General features: G+C 28.2%; 3 protein-coding genes across 7 annotated transcripts; 2 read left to right on the forward strand and 1 right to left on the reverse strand.

Annotated features, from left to right (window-relative positions):
* Positions 1-1,477: 1,477 nt before the first annotated feature.
* On the forward strand, positions 1,478-3,148 carry LOC132944826 (uncharacterized). The gene is made up of 2 exons (XM_061014344.1): positions 1,478-2,847; positions 2,962-3,148. The coding sequence occupies exons 1-2, from the start codon at positions 1,478-1,480 to the stop codon at positions 3,146-3,148; spliced, it is 1,557 nt and encodes a 518-aa protein (XP_060870327.1).
* A 9-nt stretch (positions 3,149-3,157) lies between these two features.
* Positions 3,158-5,746, forward strand: LOC132944828 (uncharacterized). Its single transcript, XM_061014345.1, has 4 exons — positions 3,158-3,860; positions 3,990-4,366; positions 4,428-4,432; positions 4,525-5,746. Exons 1-4 carry the CDS (start codon positions 3,158-3,160, stop codon positions 5,744-5,746), a joined length of 2,307 nt encoding a protein of 768 aa, XP_060870328.1.
* Positions 5,747-7,681: 1,935 nt separating this feature from the next.
* On the reverse strand, positions 7,682-14,761 carry LOC132945351 (transmembrane ascorbate-dependent reductase CYB561-like). 5 transcript variants are annotated; one of them, XM_061015065.1, is made up of 8 exons: positions 14,667-14,761; positions 11,893-11,975; positions 11,598-11,716; positions 11,395-11,536; positions 10,631-10,839; positions 8,632-8,786; positions 8,405-8,571; positions 7,682-8,262 (listed from the first exon to the last, which is right to left on the reverse strand). In XM_061015065.1, the coding sequence occupies exons 3-7, from the start codon at positions 11,652-11,654 to the stop codon at positions 8,418-8,420; spliced, it is 717 nt and encodes a 238-aa protein (XP_060871048.1). In that variant the 5' UTR covers positions 11,655-11,716; positions 11,893-11,975; positions 14,667-14,761; the 3' UTR covers positions 7,682-8,262; positions 8,405-8,417. The 5 variants fall into 5 exon arrangements, with proteins under 5 accessions (XP_060871048.1, XP_060871049.1, XP_060871046.1 ...); XM_061015066.1 differs by having other exon boundaries at positions 7,682-8,571; positions 11,598-11,699; XM_061015063.1 differs by having other exon boundaries at positions 7,682-8,571.
* Positions 14,762-21,494: the final 6,733 nt, after the last annotated feature.

A 21,494-nucleotide genomic window follows, 5' to 3' on the forward strand; every position in this document is an offset into this window, starting at 1 on the left:
GTAAGTGGATCCAAACATACTGAAGTATTTTGCAGCTATATTTTTAATTTTTGAAAATGATGCCGGAAGTTCAACGAAAAAAAGTAAAGGAGATGCTTTGAATGAGTCTTTTAAGATATCTTGTGACTGCAAATCTATTATTTCCATTTGAAGCTCAACATCAACTTCTTCATAATCAATATTAAATGGATTGGCGAGTAGTTGAAAAACGCAACGTTTTACTTTACTGAACAGAATAGAAAATTAATATTATAATCCAAACACACTCGTCGTATCTACTCTAGGTATCTTATCGGTAACTGTCAAGGTATATCTACCATTATAAAATATGACTGATAGAAACGTTCAATTATATATTTTATACAATATGATTTTTTTGATATAATATTCGATTAAATGTCGTTGTCGAATATAAAGCGGGCCACCGGTTGCCGACCACTGGTATAGCGTGTACTGAAAGAATTCAGATTTGTTTGTTTAATTAATATAGTATTAAAACAATTTTGTTAATTTAACACAAGAAATCGATAATATTTTTAATATTTTTTAAAAAAATTAACTTAAATTATAAACTTAGGTACTGTATATTTTATTATGATTACTTCTAACAGTAATTCAAGAAAGATAATGTGTTTATTGGTGCAAATGTATGTTTTCTTGCCAATTATAAAAATATTGAGTGCTGAGTGGGTATAATATTACATATAAATAATAATGTTTATTTTAGTAACAGTAAAAAACTGTATAAGGGATACATTTTCAATTCAGAATTAAATTAAAAGTGTAAAATTAAATGTTATACCCAAAAACGTATTATAAGATGTAACAACTAATAGTTATTAGGTTAAGTTGCGTTCGGTTGTATACGACTTAAGCAATTATTATATTAATTTATAACTTTTTATTTTTAAGTTAGTATTGCTAACCTGTGGTTATAATTTATAAGCGGTAGTTATGTTTTCAGATATTTTAAATTAAGATTTTTGTATTTGTATTTTAGAAACACTCGTATTTAATTTTTAAATAACCTAGGAATATTTAAAACATAATCTATCTATCTATCTATCTATCTATCTATACTATATATAAAATTGTAAGGGTTTTTCTTCGACCGCGCTAACCGAGAAAACTACTGGACCGAATTGGCTGAAATTTTTTTTGGCTGAAACCCGACACTCTGCTGAAGGTTATAGTACCACTTTTGTCAGTAAAAAAGTTCATAAAAGTTCATAAAAAATTAAAAACAATTGTACTTATATTGTGCGGGACGTATTTTGACCGTTTTATTTTTGTATTTAGCATAATAATATGTAACTATGACAATATTTAAAACATAATAATTATTAATCATATTTTTTTACCGCAACTAGGATTTTTACATATTTTGATATTTAACCTGTTTTGATCCCGAACGCAACTCGGATTTTTTTTTTACCTGTTATAATCTCGACCGCAACTCGGTATCAACCTCATTATCATGCCGAGAGCGCAAAGAGCACGCATTAGCAGAAGAACTGCCAATGCAACTCGAATGTATAACAGAAGGCAACAAAATAACACACCAGAACGTTCTCAAACACGTGCTCAGGAGCAACGTAACGCTTTGAGTATGAAATCAGCGTTTAATTATCAATCCGAGATTGATTATTTAAATATTAAAGCGCTTCAAATTGGACGAATGACTATATTATGTCCTAATTGCCATGCAAAAAAATGGAAAGATGAAACCCATGGACTTTGCTGCGCTGACGGTAAAGTTGTTTTACACCAATTTGAGGATCTTCCAGACCTAATTAAAAGTTTAATTGATAATTCTCACCCTCTATCAAAACATTTCTTTAATAATTCTAGACGGTATAACACTCTGTTTCAAATGACATCGTTTGGAGCAAACGAAATAAGTGAAGGGAACTTCATGCCCTCTTTTAAAATTCAGGGTCAAGTGCATCATTTAATAGGTAGTTTATTACCCGAAATTGGAAATAATGCTAAATTTTTACAAATATATTTTATGTCAGAGTCGGATCAAATATATATTCGAACAAATATGATTCCAAATTTAAAAAGAGGTCTCATTGAATCATTGCAAACAGTTTTGCGTGAAAATAATCACCTCATACAGAGCTTTAGATCTAATCTGGAGTCGAGGTCGTTTGATGAGTTGCAAAACTTTAAGTTAATTATTCATGCTGACAGAGTTCCTCAAGATGAACACAGAGGTCAATATAATGCACCTACCATCGATGAAGTAGCTGTATTATTAGTTAATGAAGATAAAGGTCCCAGAGATATAGTTCTGCATGGTCGGAGTGGACACTTGAGTCGAGTTTCCGAATTGAATAGATCTTATGATGCACTGCAATATCCATTGATGTATACTAGAGGCGAAGACGGTTATCACATTAATATATTACAGGAAAATAACCAAAATCGAACCAAAACTGTATCCTGCATGCAATTTTATTCTTATAGGTTTATGGTTAGAGAAACAGGTCTAAATCATCTACATTATTACAAAACATTATTCAGCCAATTCGCCGTAGATATGATGGCAAAAATGATTTCTGAAAGACTACACTTTATTCGTAACCATCAAAAACAACTACGTGCGGATGATTATGTTCACCTCCGAGATGCTGTTAACAATGATGCAAATATTAATGCTAATAACGTGGGGCAACAAGTAATTCTTCCCTCCTCTTTTACTGGCTCCCCACGTTACATGCATGAAAAAAATCAGGATGCCATGACTTATGTTCGTAAATTTGGCCGTCCAGATTTATTTATTACTTTTACATGCAACCCGGAATGGCCGGAAATAAAAAATGAATTATTTCAAGACCAAAAGTCGTTTGATAGACACGATATAATCTCTAGAGTTTTTCATTTCAAACTAAAAAAGTTTATGCATGTATTTAAAAATAAATATATTTTCGGAGATGTAAATTGTTATGTTTACAGTGTTGAATGGCAAAAACGAGGTTTGCCACACTGCCACATTCTTTTGTGGTTACAAACGAAAATTCAGCCAGATGAAATTGATAAAATTATTTCTGCCGAGATACCAAACAAAGACAGAGATCCTATACTTTATGAAATAGTATGCAAGAATATGATTCATGGCCCATGCGGCGAGTTAAATATTTGATCGCCATGTATGAATAATGGAAAATGTAGTAAGAAATACCCTCACAAATTGGTCAAGGATACTCAAACTGGAGATGATGGTTATCCGACTTACCGACGGAGATCACCAAATGATGGAGGTTATACTGCAATATTAAAAGTTCGTGGTAAAACAGAAATCGTGGTTGACAACCGTTGGGCTGTACCGTATTGTCCAGTGCTATCTAGGTGCTTTAATGCGCATATTAACGTAGAATACTGTCATTCGGTTAAAGCGATAAAATACATATGTAAATATATTAATAAAGGATCAGATAGAGCTACTTTTTCTGTTAATCGTGAAAACGATGAGATTACAAATTATTTGAATGGTCAATACATATGTACTTCTGAAGCGTTTTGGAGAATTTTCAATTTTGAAATCCATGATAGAGATCCGACAGTTCAGCACTTGGCTGTTCATCTAGAAAATGGACAGCGTGTTTTCTTTAATGCTAATAATCTTCATCATGTTATTGAAAATCCAAGAAAAACGACACTAACTGCATTTTTTGAACTGTGTTCACATGATGATTTTGCGAAAACACTGTTCTATCATGAAGTTCCTTCTTATTACACCTGGGATAATAGCAGAGGCTGGTTAAAGAGAAGACGGGGAAAAGATGTTCCAGGTTGGCCAGGAATAAAAATGGACACTGCCATTGGTAGAATTTACACAATTCACCCAAATCAAAGTGAGTGCTTCCATTTAAGATTGTTACTAAATTATGTACAAGGTCCTACTTAATTTGAAAGCTTGAAGGCCTTTGATGGAGTCATTCACGCGAATTTTAAAGCTACCTGTTTTGCTCTTGGGCTTTTAGAAAATGACGAGCAATGGAAAAATACTCTAGCGGAGGCAACTCTTTCAGAATGTCCTTCAAAATTAAGAGAATTATTCGCAATAATCATAGTTTTCTGCCAACCGTCTGAACCTCAATCTTTGTGGGAACAGTTCAGAAATGATTTTTGTGATGATATTCTTGATACAGAGCGCACTCGATTAAATGACTTGCAATTTACTTTTTCTGATGAAATATTTAATAGAGGTTTGATTGAAATAGAAGATAAAGTTGTTTGTCTGTCTGAAAAATATTTAACTGAATTTGGAATGAACTCACCTGTTCGAAATGAAAATGCATCTGATCCTTTTGAATTCTCAATTTTGCGTTCTTACGATAATAACCGATTACAAGAATTTGTAGAAATCAATTTACCAAAATTAGTAAATGATCAAAAATATGCTTTTAATGTTATTACAGAAAGCGTAATGAATCATCAAGGAAGAGTTTTTTTTTTAGATGCTCCGGGTGGTACAGGAAAAACATTCCTAATTAATTTGTTGTTGGCTCAAATTAGATCCTCAGGTAAAGTTGCATTAGCAGTAGCTTCATCTGGTATAGCAGCAACTCTCCTTAGTGGCGGCAGAACTGCTCACTCGACTTTCAAGTTACCGTTAAATGTATTATTTGATACAGAATACGTTTGTCCGATTCGTAAAAATGGCCCTCTTGGAAAAATTCTTCAAGAAACCTCATTCGTTGTGTGGGATGAGTGTACAATGAGTCACAGATCACATATCGAAGCAATTGATCGAACATTAAAAGATCTTAGGTGTAATAATAAGTTTATGGGTGGCATAACATTTGTTTTCGCTGGTGATTTCCGTCAAACCTTACCAGTAATCCCTAAAGGTACTCGAGCTGATGTCGTTAATGCTTGCTTAAAATCTTCCCCTATATGGAACTATGTTGAAAAACTTTATTTGCGAACAAACATGAGAGTTTATTTATGCGGAGGGGACGATATTTTTCCAAAACAGTTGTTGAAAATTGGAAATGAAACTTTAGAAAATGAAAATGGTTACATTTCTATCAATCACACGATTGGACGGGTGGTCAATAACGTGGAAGAGTTGATTTCTACAGTTTATCCTGACATTTTTAATCTGTCCAATAAATCTTATCAGTGGTTATGTAAAAGAGCTATTATCTCTCCAAGAAATGTAACAGCAGAAGAAATTAATGATATCATCCTTCTAAAATTCGATGGACACTCACGTGAATATCTATCTATTAATACAGTTACATCAACAGATGATGCTATTCATTATCCACAAGAATTTCTCAATTCTCTTTCTCCTTCGGGATTTCCTCCTCATAAACTAAAATTAAAAATTGGTGCTCCAATTACATTATTACGTAATCTTCAACCACCGAACTTATGTAACGGTACAAGATTACAAATAAAATCGTTGCGAAATAATATTATAGAAGCCGTAATTCTTACTGGGCCAGCGAAAGGAGAAATTGCATTTATTCCAAGAATTCCCATGATTCCCTCTGACTTGCCGTTTTCTTTCAAACGGCTTCAATTCCCGGTTAAAGTTTCTTTTGCGATTACCATAAACAAAGCACAAGGTCAAACATTCAAGTACGTTGGCGTAGATCTTCGTACAGAGTGCTTTTCACATGGGCAATTATACGTGGCATTATCTCGAACTGGAGACCCGAATCATCTTATGATTTTAATTTCAACAGGAAATATAACAAAAAACATCATATACTCAGAAGTCTTATAAAATTCTTATTTTAATTCTTTTTTTTTCTTCATCAACTTCAATCAAATTCTTTATCAACCATAAATTATTTCTTTTTTATCTGTATTTATTTTTATCATTTATAACGCTAGAAAAATTTCAATCCGATTTCATTAACCGTTTTTTACATTTACTTGCCGATCACATTAAACAATAATATTTGAATAAAAAATTCTACATATCATGGTCCGAAGGCAAAATAAACAACCAATCACGGGCGAAGCTGTGACGGGTCGGCTAGTATTATTATATTATTCATATTATTATAATACAATATTTAAATATAATATATTATGAACCTACTGCTCTACTATTTCTAGACGTTTACATGGCAATAGTAAAATTCTATTAAACCTATTAGGTACGTAAACAACATTTATTAATATGACAAATATTTAAAATTTCAAAAAAGGGGGACCCTCGTGTTAATAGCCCTCACTTTGTTTTTTGGATAGCGCTGGGAGTTTTTGTGCAAAAACGTCGGGACCTGGTGCACATTTCTGCACAAACGATGCACAAACGTTTGGCACATTCAAAAATCCAAATATTCAATGTGGGGGGGTTACCGTTTCAATGGCCCCCCATTTTGGTTTAGGGATAGAGCTTTCAGTTTTTGTGCACAAACGATTGGACTTGGTGCACATTTCTGCACAAACGATGCACAAACGTTTGGCGTAGTCAGAAGTTCAAATTTCGAAAGTAGGGGGGGCATTGAAATGGACCTATTCAGACCGATTAAATATAATAATTTAAATCACAGCTATCAGTATTATTAAAATAATTTAGTCCTCGAAAACAGTGACCGATGAAAAAACCTTCGATCGCAAACAAACACAGGTAAATATAGTGAAATTAAAGCATTAGGTATTTAGGTAGGTCGTTAGGTGCTAAGCAAATTTCTTCAAAAATTACACGAAAACTCCTTCGAAACCACCAGAAATTACAATAGCCACCAAGTACAATAGTTCCCAGTTTCCCACCATGAAATCCTTAAACTTACCAGATTTGGTGGAAACCCCACCAACTTGACAACACTGATGTCGGCCATCTGATGTCGGCTGCAGTGTGTGCATTCCCACATCCCACCTTCTTTTATTGTATATTACCTAACGGCTTCTTTGTCGCCATAAAAAAAAACACCGATTCATATAGCACATTTAATATGAATATTTTATATTAACTATTAGGTCATAATTTTGTATTTTTTATTTATTTTTTAAATATGTACATTATAAAAAAAAGTTCATAATCTAAAAAGTGAATAACGTTATACTTACATTTCTACCTAGGTCAGCGTTTCCCAACTTTTTTCCCTCGCGGCACACTAATCCCAACCCATATTTAGCCGCGGCACACTTGTCACTGACTTATATAGGTATGTATACATATTTTTTTTTATACTAGACTTTCATCATATTAATTATTAATACCAAAGTAGTTGTAAATCAGTATAATATTACCAGCAAACAATTTAAAATGGAAGGATAGAAAAAAAATATTATTATAATTATCCTAAATATTTAATTTATTGAAATGGAAAAACAATATAATACATACTAACTGACTAACATTTTAAATTAATTAATAAGAAATATTGAACAATATCCCGATAAGAGAATCGTTAAAACTATTTTAACCAATTACCGAAATTTTACGTAAACGTTTATTAATAGTCGTGAAATTTCGTGGCACACCGGTTGGGAAACCCTGGTGTAAGTGTTCGACTGGGATTTAGATTTTTGAATAAGAAAGTCAAAGACTCAGAGCTCAACATTGTAATAGTTAAGTTAATATTGAACCAACGATTGTAGTGTACTAATAACTAATGTATGTTTAGTGCAGTTTGTGAATTTGGACAACAGTTTTTTGATTAATGATTATTATTATACATAATAAATATTAAATAACAACTCGCCATAATTTAAACATATTTAATATTATATATAACATTTATTATCAGTTGTATTAGATATCACTTATTATAATTTAGGTACAGCGGAGTTATGATCATAAATTACAATTACAAATATAGAAATAATAAAATATATCACTTCGTTATCAATACTATACAACATCATAAACATTTTTTAGTCGTTGTTATATAATTTAAAATACCTATAGGTAATCTTTACAATATTCAATTTCGATAGCATATGGATCCTCATAACTGTGCATGTTCTTGATATTAGCGGCGTACACACATGGGTGGGAAGGTTGCCCCCTCCCCTTGATTTTTTTACGCATATAGAAATATAAAATTGAATACAATTAAAAAAATATTTTGATATATAATATACTTTGTATGTAACGCATTGAAAATATCTGTGTACGACACTGACTTATATATAAAGTAATTAGTAGGTACTGAAATACCTACCTAATTATTAATTACAGATTTCTTCAGCTAATAATTATACATTTTAATTTTCAATATAAATATCTAATACTGAACGAAAATTAAAATATTAATGACAATTTAAATTTGCAAATACATCCATCTAAAATATAAAAATAATCAAAATCGAATAAATGAAAAAAATTTGTTCTATGGTTTATAAATATTTCGATATTTAGTATAATAATATTATAAATAAATATTATTTTACTCGAGTGTACAAAAAACAGAACTTTACAACTTACATTTTCTAAAATTTTATTTAAGTAGAGTCTCATATTCTAGTTTAGGGCGTCTCTTGAATTCAGGTTTGGTAATCATATAAACCACTAATAAACAGTAAAATACACATAGAATACCTAAAATGTTTCCAAGCACACCTTCTGCCGGGAGCAGTTTATATTGTTTGTCCCTGGAAGAATAGTGAAATTGTAATAAACGTTCAACCACGTCAAAAATAAATAACACGTACAAACAAAAAATAATTTTTTCACAGAATCCTAGTACGGCAGTTGCAACTGCTAATACGAAGATGGAAATACCAAAGAACACGTGATACGGTGCCAAAGCTTCTCTATGTCGTTCAGCTGATCCCGGATACAAGAAACACCAGAATCCACTAAAAAGCTGTAGAGTATAACACATTTACAGTTTTAAAAATGCAATATTATGTATATTATTAACAATATATACATATATATATTATATAAGATGTTCAAAAAAATCGGAAACGCTTTAATTATTGTTTGAATATTTTTTTACCTACCTATAACAATATAACAGATAACACTGCTGCACATTTATTAGGTAAAATATATTTAAATATTTAATCACCTCATTAATTATATCATATTATCGTTTATTAGTCCTAATTAGTCCAATGACCGTTTCTAAACTTTTTTAATAGGTACCAGAGGTTAGAATATATATTATATATTTGAGGAAAAAAAGAATTACAAATTTAAAATGTATAGAATGTTTGCAAAATATTGATTTGAATAATAAGTAATATAGGTAGGTAACCAAGATTGATATGTAAAAAATAATTTATTTTTGAGCGACGAGAGTAAATAAATGTACAAATATTTCGTCGTTATTAAAGGACAATGCTATCGTAGTAAACTATTATTTAAATGACCTAGCAGTACAACGATTTTGGTATTAATCTTGATTCAAAATTGTCTTTTAGCACCTAACCATATATTGACTTCATATATAAAGGCATTTCAGAAATTAGGCAATTAATCTGTATACTGTATAGGGACTTTTAGGACGAGATTTCTTTAAAATTATTATACCTATTGCTCATTGATTCGCCACGGTTGGAATACGAATATCCTATAGTCATTTTTGGCACTAGAATTATTGAAGTAAATTACATATGTTATCTGAAATTCAAAATAACTTTCTTCGGTTTCTTTCATTTAAATTTCGTGTCTAAAGAATTCCACATTCAAAGTATATAAATGTTGAAGTAGATTTATCTACTTATTTAAGTAGATAATCTACTAAATTTAAAAATAGTACCTATCTAGGTATATTTAACAATAATCAATTTAAATTACTAAATAATTTAATCAATTGCCCTGAATTACTGAAACGTATTAACTTTAAAATAAACTTTATAGGATCACGTCATAAGTCCTTATTTTATCTAAAAAACACTACAAGAAATTAATTATTGAATTTTCAATGCAAATGTATTAAAAGGACGTCGCACTAGCATTTTTTAACTCCGTCCTTCAAGTGCGTAACAGAGCAAATTTACGCTCAGTAAATCACTTTTAAAAATTATAGTATATTGTCAATTGACCTGTTATGAAACATGATGGTAAGAACATCATATGTATTTGTATGTTGGTTTTTTTTTACTAAAATAAAGTTTTTAACTGAGTTATAAATGTACGCTATATTATATATGCAAAAGGCAAAATTTGCTAACCCATGTACAAACACAGATAATGTTCTTACCGACTTACTATCAAGTTTCATAAATCGTAATAATAGGTCAATTCACACTAATTGTTAGACCAACGAAGATTAACGTGTTCTGCTGAGCGCCCGAGCGTACATTCCCTATGGTACGCATTTATAAGACGGAGACAACAAATCCCAGTGTTACGTCATCCTATATAGCTAACACTATAAAAGATAATATACAATTTTTAAATTTCTCTCTCAACGAATTTTCATTACAGTTATAACTATTTAAAACTATATTTAATTTATTTATTAATATAGTTATATGCTATATACTTATACTTGACTCATTATGGTCGAGTTTGTATATTACATTTCATATACTTATTATACTAAATACTTAGATATATTATATTTTAATTTAAAATTTGCATCATGTTTAATATTTATAAACTATTTACATTGCGCAATGTCTCTTTAATATGGTAATTGCCAATTGGAATTGAATTCTGTAAATAAAGATTATTATTCTATGTATTAGGTAAACTTACCTGGGATAAGAACATTACAATAGTGACAACTCCTAACCAACTGTGTAAAGAATACAAATGAGGAATTTGAGGTTTAGCATATTGGTGTGAAACAAAAGCAGCAAATCCAGCAACTACGATAAGGATTAATATACAACCATGAATAAGCGCATGTTGGTTTTTTAATTTTCGTTTCGTATTATTCTGAAATGTACGATAATGAAGAATAGCTGAAAATAAAATAAATAATGTAAATAACACAAAATATAACATCAAAATCTATTTTGGTTAGGTTAGGTTAGGTTAGAAAATTGGAGCATTTTAAATTAAAAATGTTGAATATTTTTTACAGCATTTACTTGTTAACTTCATTTTATTTTATTATTATAATGCTATTTTATAAATTAAATTTATCATTATTATCCAACCCCTCAAACATTGTATACATTTTGATAGACCTTCGACAAATTTGAATTTTGAAACGTTTTGTTGCTAATAATTATTGTGCTATAATGAGTGATTTTTTCGGACTAACATCTTACATGGTTGGTAATTAAACTAATTTGATAATTACAGTTTCGGAATGTTCTTACTTTTTAATAGAAACAAAACGCACATTGCAAAACCCTAGGCACATGCATTAGACCTCACATATATTCGGTAATCCGGGGCTTCATATTATACAAGTTCTGAATCTGCTTAATGATATTAATTACATTTTGGAACACAATATCTTAAACAATTATGTTTTATAAATTCTAAGAATATATTTTGTTGAAACTTACAATTTGCAAATAAATAAATGAATGCAATTGTCATCAATAATGGATGCCAATTGAATATTATTTTAGGGTCAGTTATACTAAATCCTCCTCGATATTGAACAATCCAATGGTATACATAAAATATTAGTGTTAATCCAATTATCTAAAATTAAAACTCATAAAAACGAATATCATTAAAAAACATAATTGTTCAAATATATTACCTGAAATGGTATGTAGAACTTAGTATACAAACTAGTCCGGCCATTGTCACTAGACATATTATTACCGATTAATCTTATTCTTCAGTTTGATTTCCTAGAAAACTATTCTGCAAGCTTAGCTGTAATATTTTAACTATAGTTAATAGCTATAGTTATAGTTATAGTTATAGTTAGTTATTTAGTTCATATTAATATAAATTATGATATAGTTCTTGAAATCGGCGCAATAAATGTATATTAAAAACAGTAAAATCTATTTCAAATCTATAAAATTAATAACGAACATTAAATTTACCTGTGTGTTGGTATCCAAGTGTTTTGAACGAGTGTTAAATATTGACTGCCAATACTACCTACTGCTAAGTGCAGTCATCGTCGCTGTAACATATTACATACAGTGTGATTCTTTTAACATAATCATTATTTAATTAAACTATAGCCATTCGTTTAGCAGGAAACCTACTAAATTTTAAGATTATATACATATAATCTTGTATATAAAAATAATATTTAGTTTAGAATACCTACTTTAGATGATAGAAGATAACATTTATAGATGTTGTCGTTCTTTTTAAATATTTATTTTTTTTATAAAATAAATGCATATTTAATGCTTAATAATGAGGCATATCTTTTTACTTAATAATACATCTTAATTTATTATATGTATTATACTAACCTTATATAGGTTACACTTTTCTGATGTCTAATAAAAATGATAAATTTTTGACCTATGACATGTATCAATCAAATTACGAGGGAACATTATATTATCTGGAGTTGTACCGTGCTCATAGTGTTATGCTTAGATTATATTTTTATCTACGTATAGATAAGTTATCTCAACTCAACAATTATGTAGATATGTATAGATAATGAAAAAATGTACTCAATATAGCCGTATAGGTATCTAGGTAGAAATAAGATATTTTTTTATATCATATTCTTAAAAAAACATAATTTAATAACAAATATTTTTCTTGCTTCATATCAATATTAATATTAGTTTAATTTAAATCACTGATAATTTTCAATAAATGTTAAATAATTTAAACTATCATGTACATTACTGTACATGGCTATAATTTCAATCTTAGATGGGCATATACCATCTATACTGAGGAGTATAAGGTCTACGGATGGCAGTTATAGATACCAATTTTGTAATTTATCTAGATAGGATATAAAGATACTATGATTTAGGCTAAATAAATATATCCAACTAATTTTAGCTATTGCACAACACTTAGTCAATAAATTCTTCATATACAGTCGTCACTCGATAATTTGAAATTCAGGGGACTGAGCTAAAAATTCGATTTATAGAGGTTTTTGATTAACCGAGTGTTTGAATAATCGAGGGGAAAAAATAAAAAATTTGAATTAAAGAGAGGTGGAAAATTGTATTACCTACAAACATTGTATTATTTATTATTGTATATGTTTATATATGTACCTATGATTTATGAAATGTTATTTAATAAATATGTTATTTTTTTTTTTGTGATAAATTGTTGGCTATAATCTGGTCCTAGCGTTATTTAACTTACTGATAACTTCGAAACTAATAAACTACACTAATATTTTATCGCTGTCGTTATTAGTTTGATCACGAGTACGTCAATTAGGTTATTTAATATTTATACATAATCGTTATATAATAGCTAGGTATAAAAAATTTATTTAAGCTTAAATATATATAATAAAGAAATTCTAATTATAGATGTTCTGGCAAAAAAAGTTTAGATTGTAATATGTCTCCCACCGTCACACATTTCAGCTCATCGAAGGGATCGAAATACATGTATTTTCTTCTAATTATAGAGGGGACTAAACGTTTAGTTAGATTTATGTGTATTTACTGTTTAATTTTTATAATTTTTTTGTGTGTGTATAAGTAGTCAAAATAATGCTTCGATTTTTAACTTTTGTATGTTTTCTCACGGGGAAATTGAATCTAATTGGTACTTTTAAGAGGTAAATATAAAAAACTCCTAGAAGTTAGCATCAAAACAGATATTTAGGGAAATGGAAGTTTTTGCACTAAATCAGCAGCATTAACTGCACCTTTTTAAACACCTTAAAATGCTGAAAAATATTTTAACATTTTGAGCTATTTATAGGCATAAATAATTTTTATTTTTATTAGTATTTTTTTTATTATTGTAGATAAACATCGTTCGTTAAAAAATTTGAAATGCAAAAATATGCATTTAATTTTGAGTAAGAATTCATAAAAAATGTCCTTTTTATATCTAAGATTTAAAAATTAAATACACGATTCTTTACTTTTAACAGAAAAAAAATGTTCACTGGAAATTTGCATTAATGTTCTATGAAGTTCAAATGTTTATGACATTGAATATTCACCCGTTAAAAAGTTAACCTATTATTTTGTTGTAATTTATTCAATAATGAATAACCGTAGATACTTGACATTTTCACCATAGGTAAAAATTAGCATTTTCTATGCATGATATAGTTTTAAGAATGCTGTTATTGAATATTGTTGAGCTATAATATGCATTAAAACAAGGTTTCTTATAAGTGGTTTATACTCTAAACAAAAAATCCAAAAAAAATATAAACACAATTTTTTTTTTATTGACAATTTAAATTCAAATTAGGATGAAATTAGATATTTTAGTTTATTGGCGATTGTAGCCAAAAAAATGTATCCCTCTATCATTATATTAATCTTATCCTCTACTACTACTCATTATTCCCACCTTAATATAATTTAAATATTCAAATTAAACAATATCCCATGTATTATAATAAATAATTAAATTTTATATTTCCATTATTATTATTATTTTTTTTTTTATAATATTTATAACTTGTATAAACAGTTAACTATCTTATATTCTGCAAATAGTCTCTTTCAAACTTTTTGCATTTATGACCATTACTTAAATATTATAACTGTTAAGCTATAATAGTTTATGCTTGAAGATAATAAAAATATAAAAATGAAAAAATGTATTACTAACAAGTAACAACTGCGTATTACTTATAGCATAAAATAAATTAAATTTATAGCAATATAATATCATAAAATATACTTACCTAGTAACATATAGGCTGACAGACAGTCATTGCTTAGAATTATTTTTCGTAAGCAATTATATTTTAATATCATTGAGTTCACACCTACATGACATCTACAACTGTACACCCTGGCGGTGCCCATCTGTCTATTTATACCTAAAGTTGATCAAAAACCGGTCAGGTCACTTATTAAAAGAAAATCCGGTAGATCAACTATTATTTCTTAGAAAACCAAGTAGGACGTAGGATACTCGCCAAAGTTAAATAATTAAGCATTTAAGTTGTTGATAGTATTTTTTTATGCAATTCGAACTTCAAAGTCATTACAAAATAAAAACTATATTCTAGATTTTGAGTGGGGCGATGAATGTATTTATTTTACAATGATATTGTGTGTTTGTATACAGTGTACCTACACTGGCTATACTATACACGATAAGAAGTGGGAACAATTCTTAGACTTTCAACTTCGAGGGTGGTTTCTGGTAGAAATTGGATCTAGTTAGTACTTTTAAGTGATTTAAGTTGAAAAATTCCCAGTATTTTTCTTTATAATTGGAAAGAAATAAGGAAAATGGGATTTTTTTCGTAATAACTGCAGTTTTTGACAAAATTGTTATTGTTTTATGGGTAACTCAATATGCTTGAAATTTAATTCATTGTTCCTCATAAGTTGGTATTATAGCAATTTAAAATATTAATGATTCATATGCACGATTTTTTTTTTATAAGCATTTGAAGTTTACATTTTGATAAAATTTGTCAGAAACAAGAAATTTTGCAAATCATTTTGCAGTTAAAAATGTATAAAATGTTAAATAGAATATATAAATTCAAATGGTTATAGCTAGGGGTAGAAAAATCTATTACAAGGTTACTATTCTCATAAGGAGTTCGTACTGATAATACTCAAAATATATAAACACAGTTTTTTTATAGCCATTTAAATTTTTTCGTTAACATTTGCAGGATAAAATAATATATTTTAAGAAAAAAAAAACAATTTTAGTTATTTTGTTATAATTCAAGAATATTATCCGTGGGTCTTTAAATTTTCAATGTATATTATTATATTTTATACACACAATGATATTTTCAAACACAATTTTTTTGATAAAAATTAGTTCAACCTACGGTATTATTAAATATTACTAATACAGACTCGATAGTGACTCGACTGTAGTGGGTATATAACATAAGCTGACAGTCTTCGCTCAGAATTTTTTTCTTAAACATTGATGTAATATCATTGAATATGTGTTGAATTTAACACAACTATTACAGTGACCCCTGCACGATATCTAATGTACAGCAGAGTGGTACCGACATGCCCATATTGTTTACTATTTTTCATCGTAATTTTTTTTAAGATATTCATTATTTTAACGATAACATCCTTTTTTATTCCCATATTCTGAATTAGAATATTTTTTGGTGTATTTTGATACGCATACCTAAATCTGATTTTAACTTATTAAATATTAGTTTAAATTTCGTTAAATCTATTTCGACAAGAAAGTAAATAAATAATATCAACAGTTGGTAAAAAGATTTTTTTAATGTTGTTTAGTAGGTAATCTGGTAATGACTTTAGTAAGTAATGTAACAATAATACTTTTGAAAACATTCAAAGTATTTAAAATAATGAGTGTTCTACATCAAACAAATCTCCCTGTATATTATATATTAATATAATATTTTCAGATTAGGTCATACAGGGCAGTATTAAAACAAAATTAATGTATCAAAAAACGATAAGAATATTAGCTGTATTATTACTTAATAGTTATGATTTTTCGGTCCATTACTTCATAAAGTACCTATAATTATCTATAATTTATCAATAACAAAAAAAATATTTATCATATTTATAATAATAATTTATTTATTAATATATTACTATACCTATATACCAGATACGTATGTAATTTATTATTACAATTTATATTCGTATATGCTTCAAATATATTAGGTCTTTTTCTGTTATTGAATTATCTATTAAAAAATTAGCAAAGTACCTACTAAGTATATTTTATATATAATATTATAATATAAAGATTATTAAGATCTATGGCGTATCCAGAATTTTTTTCCCGAGGGGGGTAACTAAAATTAATTTTTGACAAATTTTATCTGAAAATAATTTATTAATCAAAATGTTGTCATTATTAAACAATTTTCTATAGGGGGGGGGGGTGGAATTAAATAAAAAACTCGCACGTAATTCTACCCTATTTTCAGTTTTGGCACGCAATTAGGATGCAGACATACATTCATTATTATATATTAAGAAATAAAAACAATTTAATCAATAAAGTGGGTGCCAGTTGGATATTAATATTTAGCATCAGTATTATACTAATCCAATGTCAGTACGGTGTTGACATAGAATAATATATTCTATGGTGTTGACTTTCATTATTGTGTATGTTCTTCATTATTTCTCCATTTTCGCATAAATGTTATCCACAAAGTTAACTGCCTGTATGGCTGTATCACGCTCAAAGGTTGACTCACAAACGCGGAACTACGATGACATGCTTTTGGCTAGTACCTAGGTATTTCTGTAATTGGAAGTATCTGTTAGCGTTTAACAAGGTCGTGATCGAGGCCGTCGAATAGAAAAATAACTAAGATTTATTGCTAGTTTTTTATTATTATCAGACTTATTCTAAGGTAATAAATAGTCAACAATAAGTGTGGTAACTGGTAAGAAAACATAATAGTATTTTGATAAAAGAAATTTACTTTATTATATTTATTAATTTTCGGAAAAGATGGCCCGAAGTCTTAAAATCACTGACTGGCCTGTTGCCTACCCAGTACCCAGTTTGACTCTGTCGTGTCGTATAGTGTTTTTAATGGCCATGTGCCTTCATGTCCTGCGTTTTTTTTATGTTTATACCAAAATGGAATACCAATGATATGAATATTGTACCATTTTATTATTTTTTTAAATTCTGAGCGGAGCGAGGAAGCTAGTGGTTATACAATGGTGTTTATTTATTTTTTTTTATACTGTATACAACATTTTTACCAGAAGGAGTGCTTCAATTTCAATATATAAGTACCTTATATTTTAGAAAATAAGATCAAGATGGTACTTTATATTTAGGTAATTTTTCGATTTTATCAATAGTTATTTAATACCACGGGAAAAACAACCGAAAAATCACAAAAAACTACTAAAAATGGGATTTTAATTTCTAACGCTTTGTTTATCAGCATAGAAACGAATAAAAAATTATAAAAATTATAATATTATAATATTAATTCAACTTCCATGATATAATAAATAATAACAATATAAAATATCCAGATTGACAAACCGTCTCCGCTCAGAATCGTTTTTCTTATACAATGATATTATATCATTGAATTCAAGTTTAATACAATTCATTATACATTGACCCACTTGTAACCTACTTTACAGCAGAGCGACATTCACTTACCCGCTTTTTTTAGTTATTACTTTTCCACACATAAATGTAACCACACAACCAAAAGTTGAGTATTATAGAGAATTATTACAAAATATAAGGGAAAAATGAATGATAATAATGTAGAAAATAGTTATTAAAAAAATGAATTATTATTGATTGTTAGAACTTCATGTACTTGAAAGGTTTTTTTATGTCTGGTTAATATGCACTGTTGCTTTCAAGGTATATAAATATAATATATAGACACATGAAAGTGTTCAACACTTACAGACTACAATTAGGGATTTGGCTACTTGGTATGCATTCAGAAGAACAATATTTATAAGAAGATTTTAAATTACATCATACCAAAAATATTTAATGTATTTCTATAAATATTTGTGTTGGCTCACTCCTGACCCACTCGACATCTTACGTACAGTAGAACGGTACCCACTTGCCTGCTTTTTAATAAATAAAGTATTAATATAATATTATTAATTAAAAATAAAAATTCTATAATATAAAGATAAATTCAGTTTTTAAATTATTTATTTATGCGATTTAATTATTATGTTACAAAATCTTATAATCGTGACTAAAGTCACGTTAATTATTTATTTATGTAATTAAATTATTATGTTACAAAATCCAATAATCGTGACTTAGGTCTAAAAAAATTAAACAAAGAAAAAAAAATAACATTTATTTTATAGTTTTTGCGTTTCCATAGTAATATGATTTTAGTTGTCTCGTAGTCAGACTGTTAAGCTTTGCGGAAATGAGAGACTTAGCCCCTTAAAATGATGTGTTTCATGTGAAAATATATGATATAGATTTACTAATTGTATAGTATATTATGTTGTTATAAAAAAAAAATTTAAATATTGAAAAGGATATTGTAAAACATACTAACAAGTAACAATGACTAAGTACATAATTAAAAAATGTGGGTAAGTGGATGTCGCTCTGCTGTACAATAGGTTACAAGTGGGTCACTGTAATAAATGGTGTTAAATTTGAATTCAATTATATAATATCATTGTATAAGAAAAACGATTCTAAGCGAAAACGGTCAGTCAGCATATGATATTACCAAGTATATTTGATGATATTATTGTGAATAAAGTAATTTATATATAACATATTTACGTGGAGCCTTGTTTTCAATTTTCTATCCTTAGCTATAAAAGTTGAACATTTTTTACATTTTTAACTCCAAATTAATTATTTCATTTTAAATGTAAAAATGTTGTCAACATTTGAACATTAAATGCTTATAAAAAAAATTGTGCCTATGTTTTTTTAATACTTTTCAACTGCTATTAGAACGATATATAAGAAGCCTTATATTAAATGTTCACGGTTTTTTTAACCAACAAATAAAACTTTATTGATATTTATAGAAAAAAAAACTAAAAAATTTGAAAACTGACAAAGTCCGCAAACAGCTCAAAAAGAGTCAAATTATTTTCAAAATTTTATCATGTATAGAAAATCTAATATAAACATTCAGTGAAATTTTCAAGTATCTACAATCATACGTTTTTTAATTACAACAAAATAAGAAAATCGTTACATGAAATATCGAGATATGTTGTAAAAATATGAATTTTAAACGCTCATAAAAATTTAATTTGATTTTTTTTGTAGACATTTTTTTTTTGATAATAGTAGACAAACTTATGGATAATATTGTAATATATTTTCAAATCTTAGATTTAAAATGAAAAATTTTTATGAATTCTCAACTCAAAATAATTTGCTAATTTTCGTGATTTTTTCCGTATTTTGTCAATATTTGAACTTTAATTGCTTATAAATAAAAAACTGTCACTAAGGATTTTTAATATTTTTCAAATGTCATTGTAACAATACAGTAGGAGCCTTGTATTAAAATGTCAAGCTTTTTTTAATAAAATTTTATTGATGTTTGTAGAAAAAAAAATTAAAATATATGGAAACTGAAAATGTCCGTAAACAACTCAAAATAAGTCAAAATATTTGGAAAATATTATGGCGTATAGAAAATGCTGATTTAAACATTCAGTCAAAATTTCATGTACCTATGGTCATTTGTTTTAGATTCACACCAAGAACCAAAATCGATTTTCTCAAAAATAGATTTTGCGTAAAAATTCCCGTTTTTCCTTAATTTTTCTTTTGTTTTTCATGTCGCTTTTGAAAACTACTGAGAAATTTTTACTTTTGACCCCCCCAAAGTACCAACTAGATTCACTTTTCTATCAGAAAAGTAGATTCACTTTTCTATCAGAAAAGTTACTGTCGAAGAAAATCCAAGCACTTTTACTTTCCTAAAAGAAGATGAAAAAAAAAAAATTAAAAAATTAAAAAAAAACACACATAATTGTAAAATCAATAAATTCGCTCAGAATCTAAAATTTGCAAAAAGAAATAGAACAATTGTGTTACAATAATTGAATAAATTATATTCTTTTAATGGTCTTTTGTTGTTGTATTTATGCGTCTTTACAGTCAGTTAAAATGAGTTATGATTCAATTGAATAAGAAATCCGACGCAGTGAAGTTTATGTTTCAATTACTATCATAATATTTAAATAATAATTATTTTAATATTATGAATTTTACCCTTAATTAATTTACCCCCCCCCCCCCCCCCCAGAATTTTCAATGGATTTCAGTCTATGGGCTTAAACTTAGAGTATATATATATATACTAATATATACGTTATATATACTAATATCAAGAAAAAACGATGTTCAGGTATTTAAAATACTATAGTATACTTAGTTGGGGACAAAATTATTTCACTACGTGATAATTACTGTCGTTTAATAGGTATATCAGTGAAAATAACCACTTACAATGCCCCCACAGAACTATTAAACTCAATGTCTCAATTACCTAGTAACTAAAGTACAAGTGATATTAAAATGAAATATCTCTTACCTGCCTGGTACTTTATGCAATTTGTTGAAATGTTGTCGTTCTAACTATCGGATGGAAAATTGTAAAATAAAGGCTATTCAAAACTATATTGCCTCATTTTTTATTTAAATTATTTAACATAATATCACATTTGTAATAAAAATAAATAATGGGTTCGGTACTATACACAATATAATGCCTATTTAATCGGAACAAAAATAGAATAAGCCGATAACAAAAATAAAATGAACATTTTCATTAATTTTCGGCATGCGCACATCGTGTATTTTCCAGTGTTAAGAATTTATCATAATATTATAACACGCTTTTTTTGTCTGTTTTCATATTTTATTCTTGAAATTAACGAAGGACCCGTTTGTGCGGCTGACAGGCAAGTTCACACCCCTGCGACACGATGTAGTGTGAACCCGTCAACGACCGCAATAAACAAATTTATCAAATTATTCTCGTATGGTATTCAATATTTATGCCATGTAAACCTGTCTAAAGTGC

Source organism: Metopolophium dirhodum, chromosome 5 (genome assembly GCF_019925205.1).
Source record: "Metopolophium dirhodum isolate CAU chromosome 5, ASM1992520v1, whole genome shotgun sequence".
Classification (NCBI taxonomy): Eukaryota; Metazoa; Arthropoda; class Insecta; order Hemiptera; family Aphididae; genus Metopolophium; species Metopolophium dirhodum.

Excerpts from the sequence above, each read along its gene's own strand:
- LOC132945351 (XM_061015066.1), bottom strand. The coding sequence starts at position 11,654 with ATGTCTAGTGACAATGGCCGGACTAGTTTGTATACTAAGTTCTACATA. Across the intron at positions 8,787-10,630 it reads TTGTAATGTTCTTATCCCAG|CTTTTTAGTGGATTCTGGTG; the intron begins GTAAGTTTACCT and ends TATACTCTACAG. Across the intron at positions 8,572-8,631 it reads GAAAAAATTATTTTTTGTTT|GGACAAACAATATAAACTGC; the intron begins GTACGTGTTATT and ends CTATTCTTCCAG.
- LOC132944828 (XM_061014345.1), top strand. The coding sequence starts at position 3,158 with ATGAATAATGGAAAATGTAGTAAGAAATACCCTCACAAATTGGTCAAG. Across the intron at positions 3,861-3,989 it reads CACAATTCACCCAAATCAAA|AAAATGACGAGCAATGGAAA; the intron begins GTGAGTGCTTCC and ends TTGGGCTTTTAG.
- LOC132944826 (XM_061014344.1), top strand. The coding sequence starts at position 1,478 with ATGCCGAGAGCGCAAAGAGCACGCATTAGCAGAAGAACTGCCAATGCA. Across the intron at positions 2,848-2,961 it reads GAATTATTTCAAGACCAAAA|TGTTGAATGGCAAAAACGAG; the intron begins GTCGTTTGATAG and ends TTATGTTTACAG.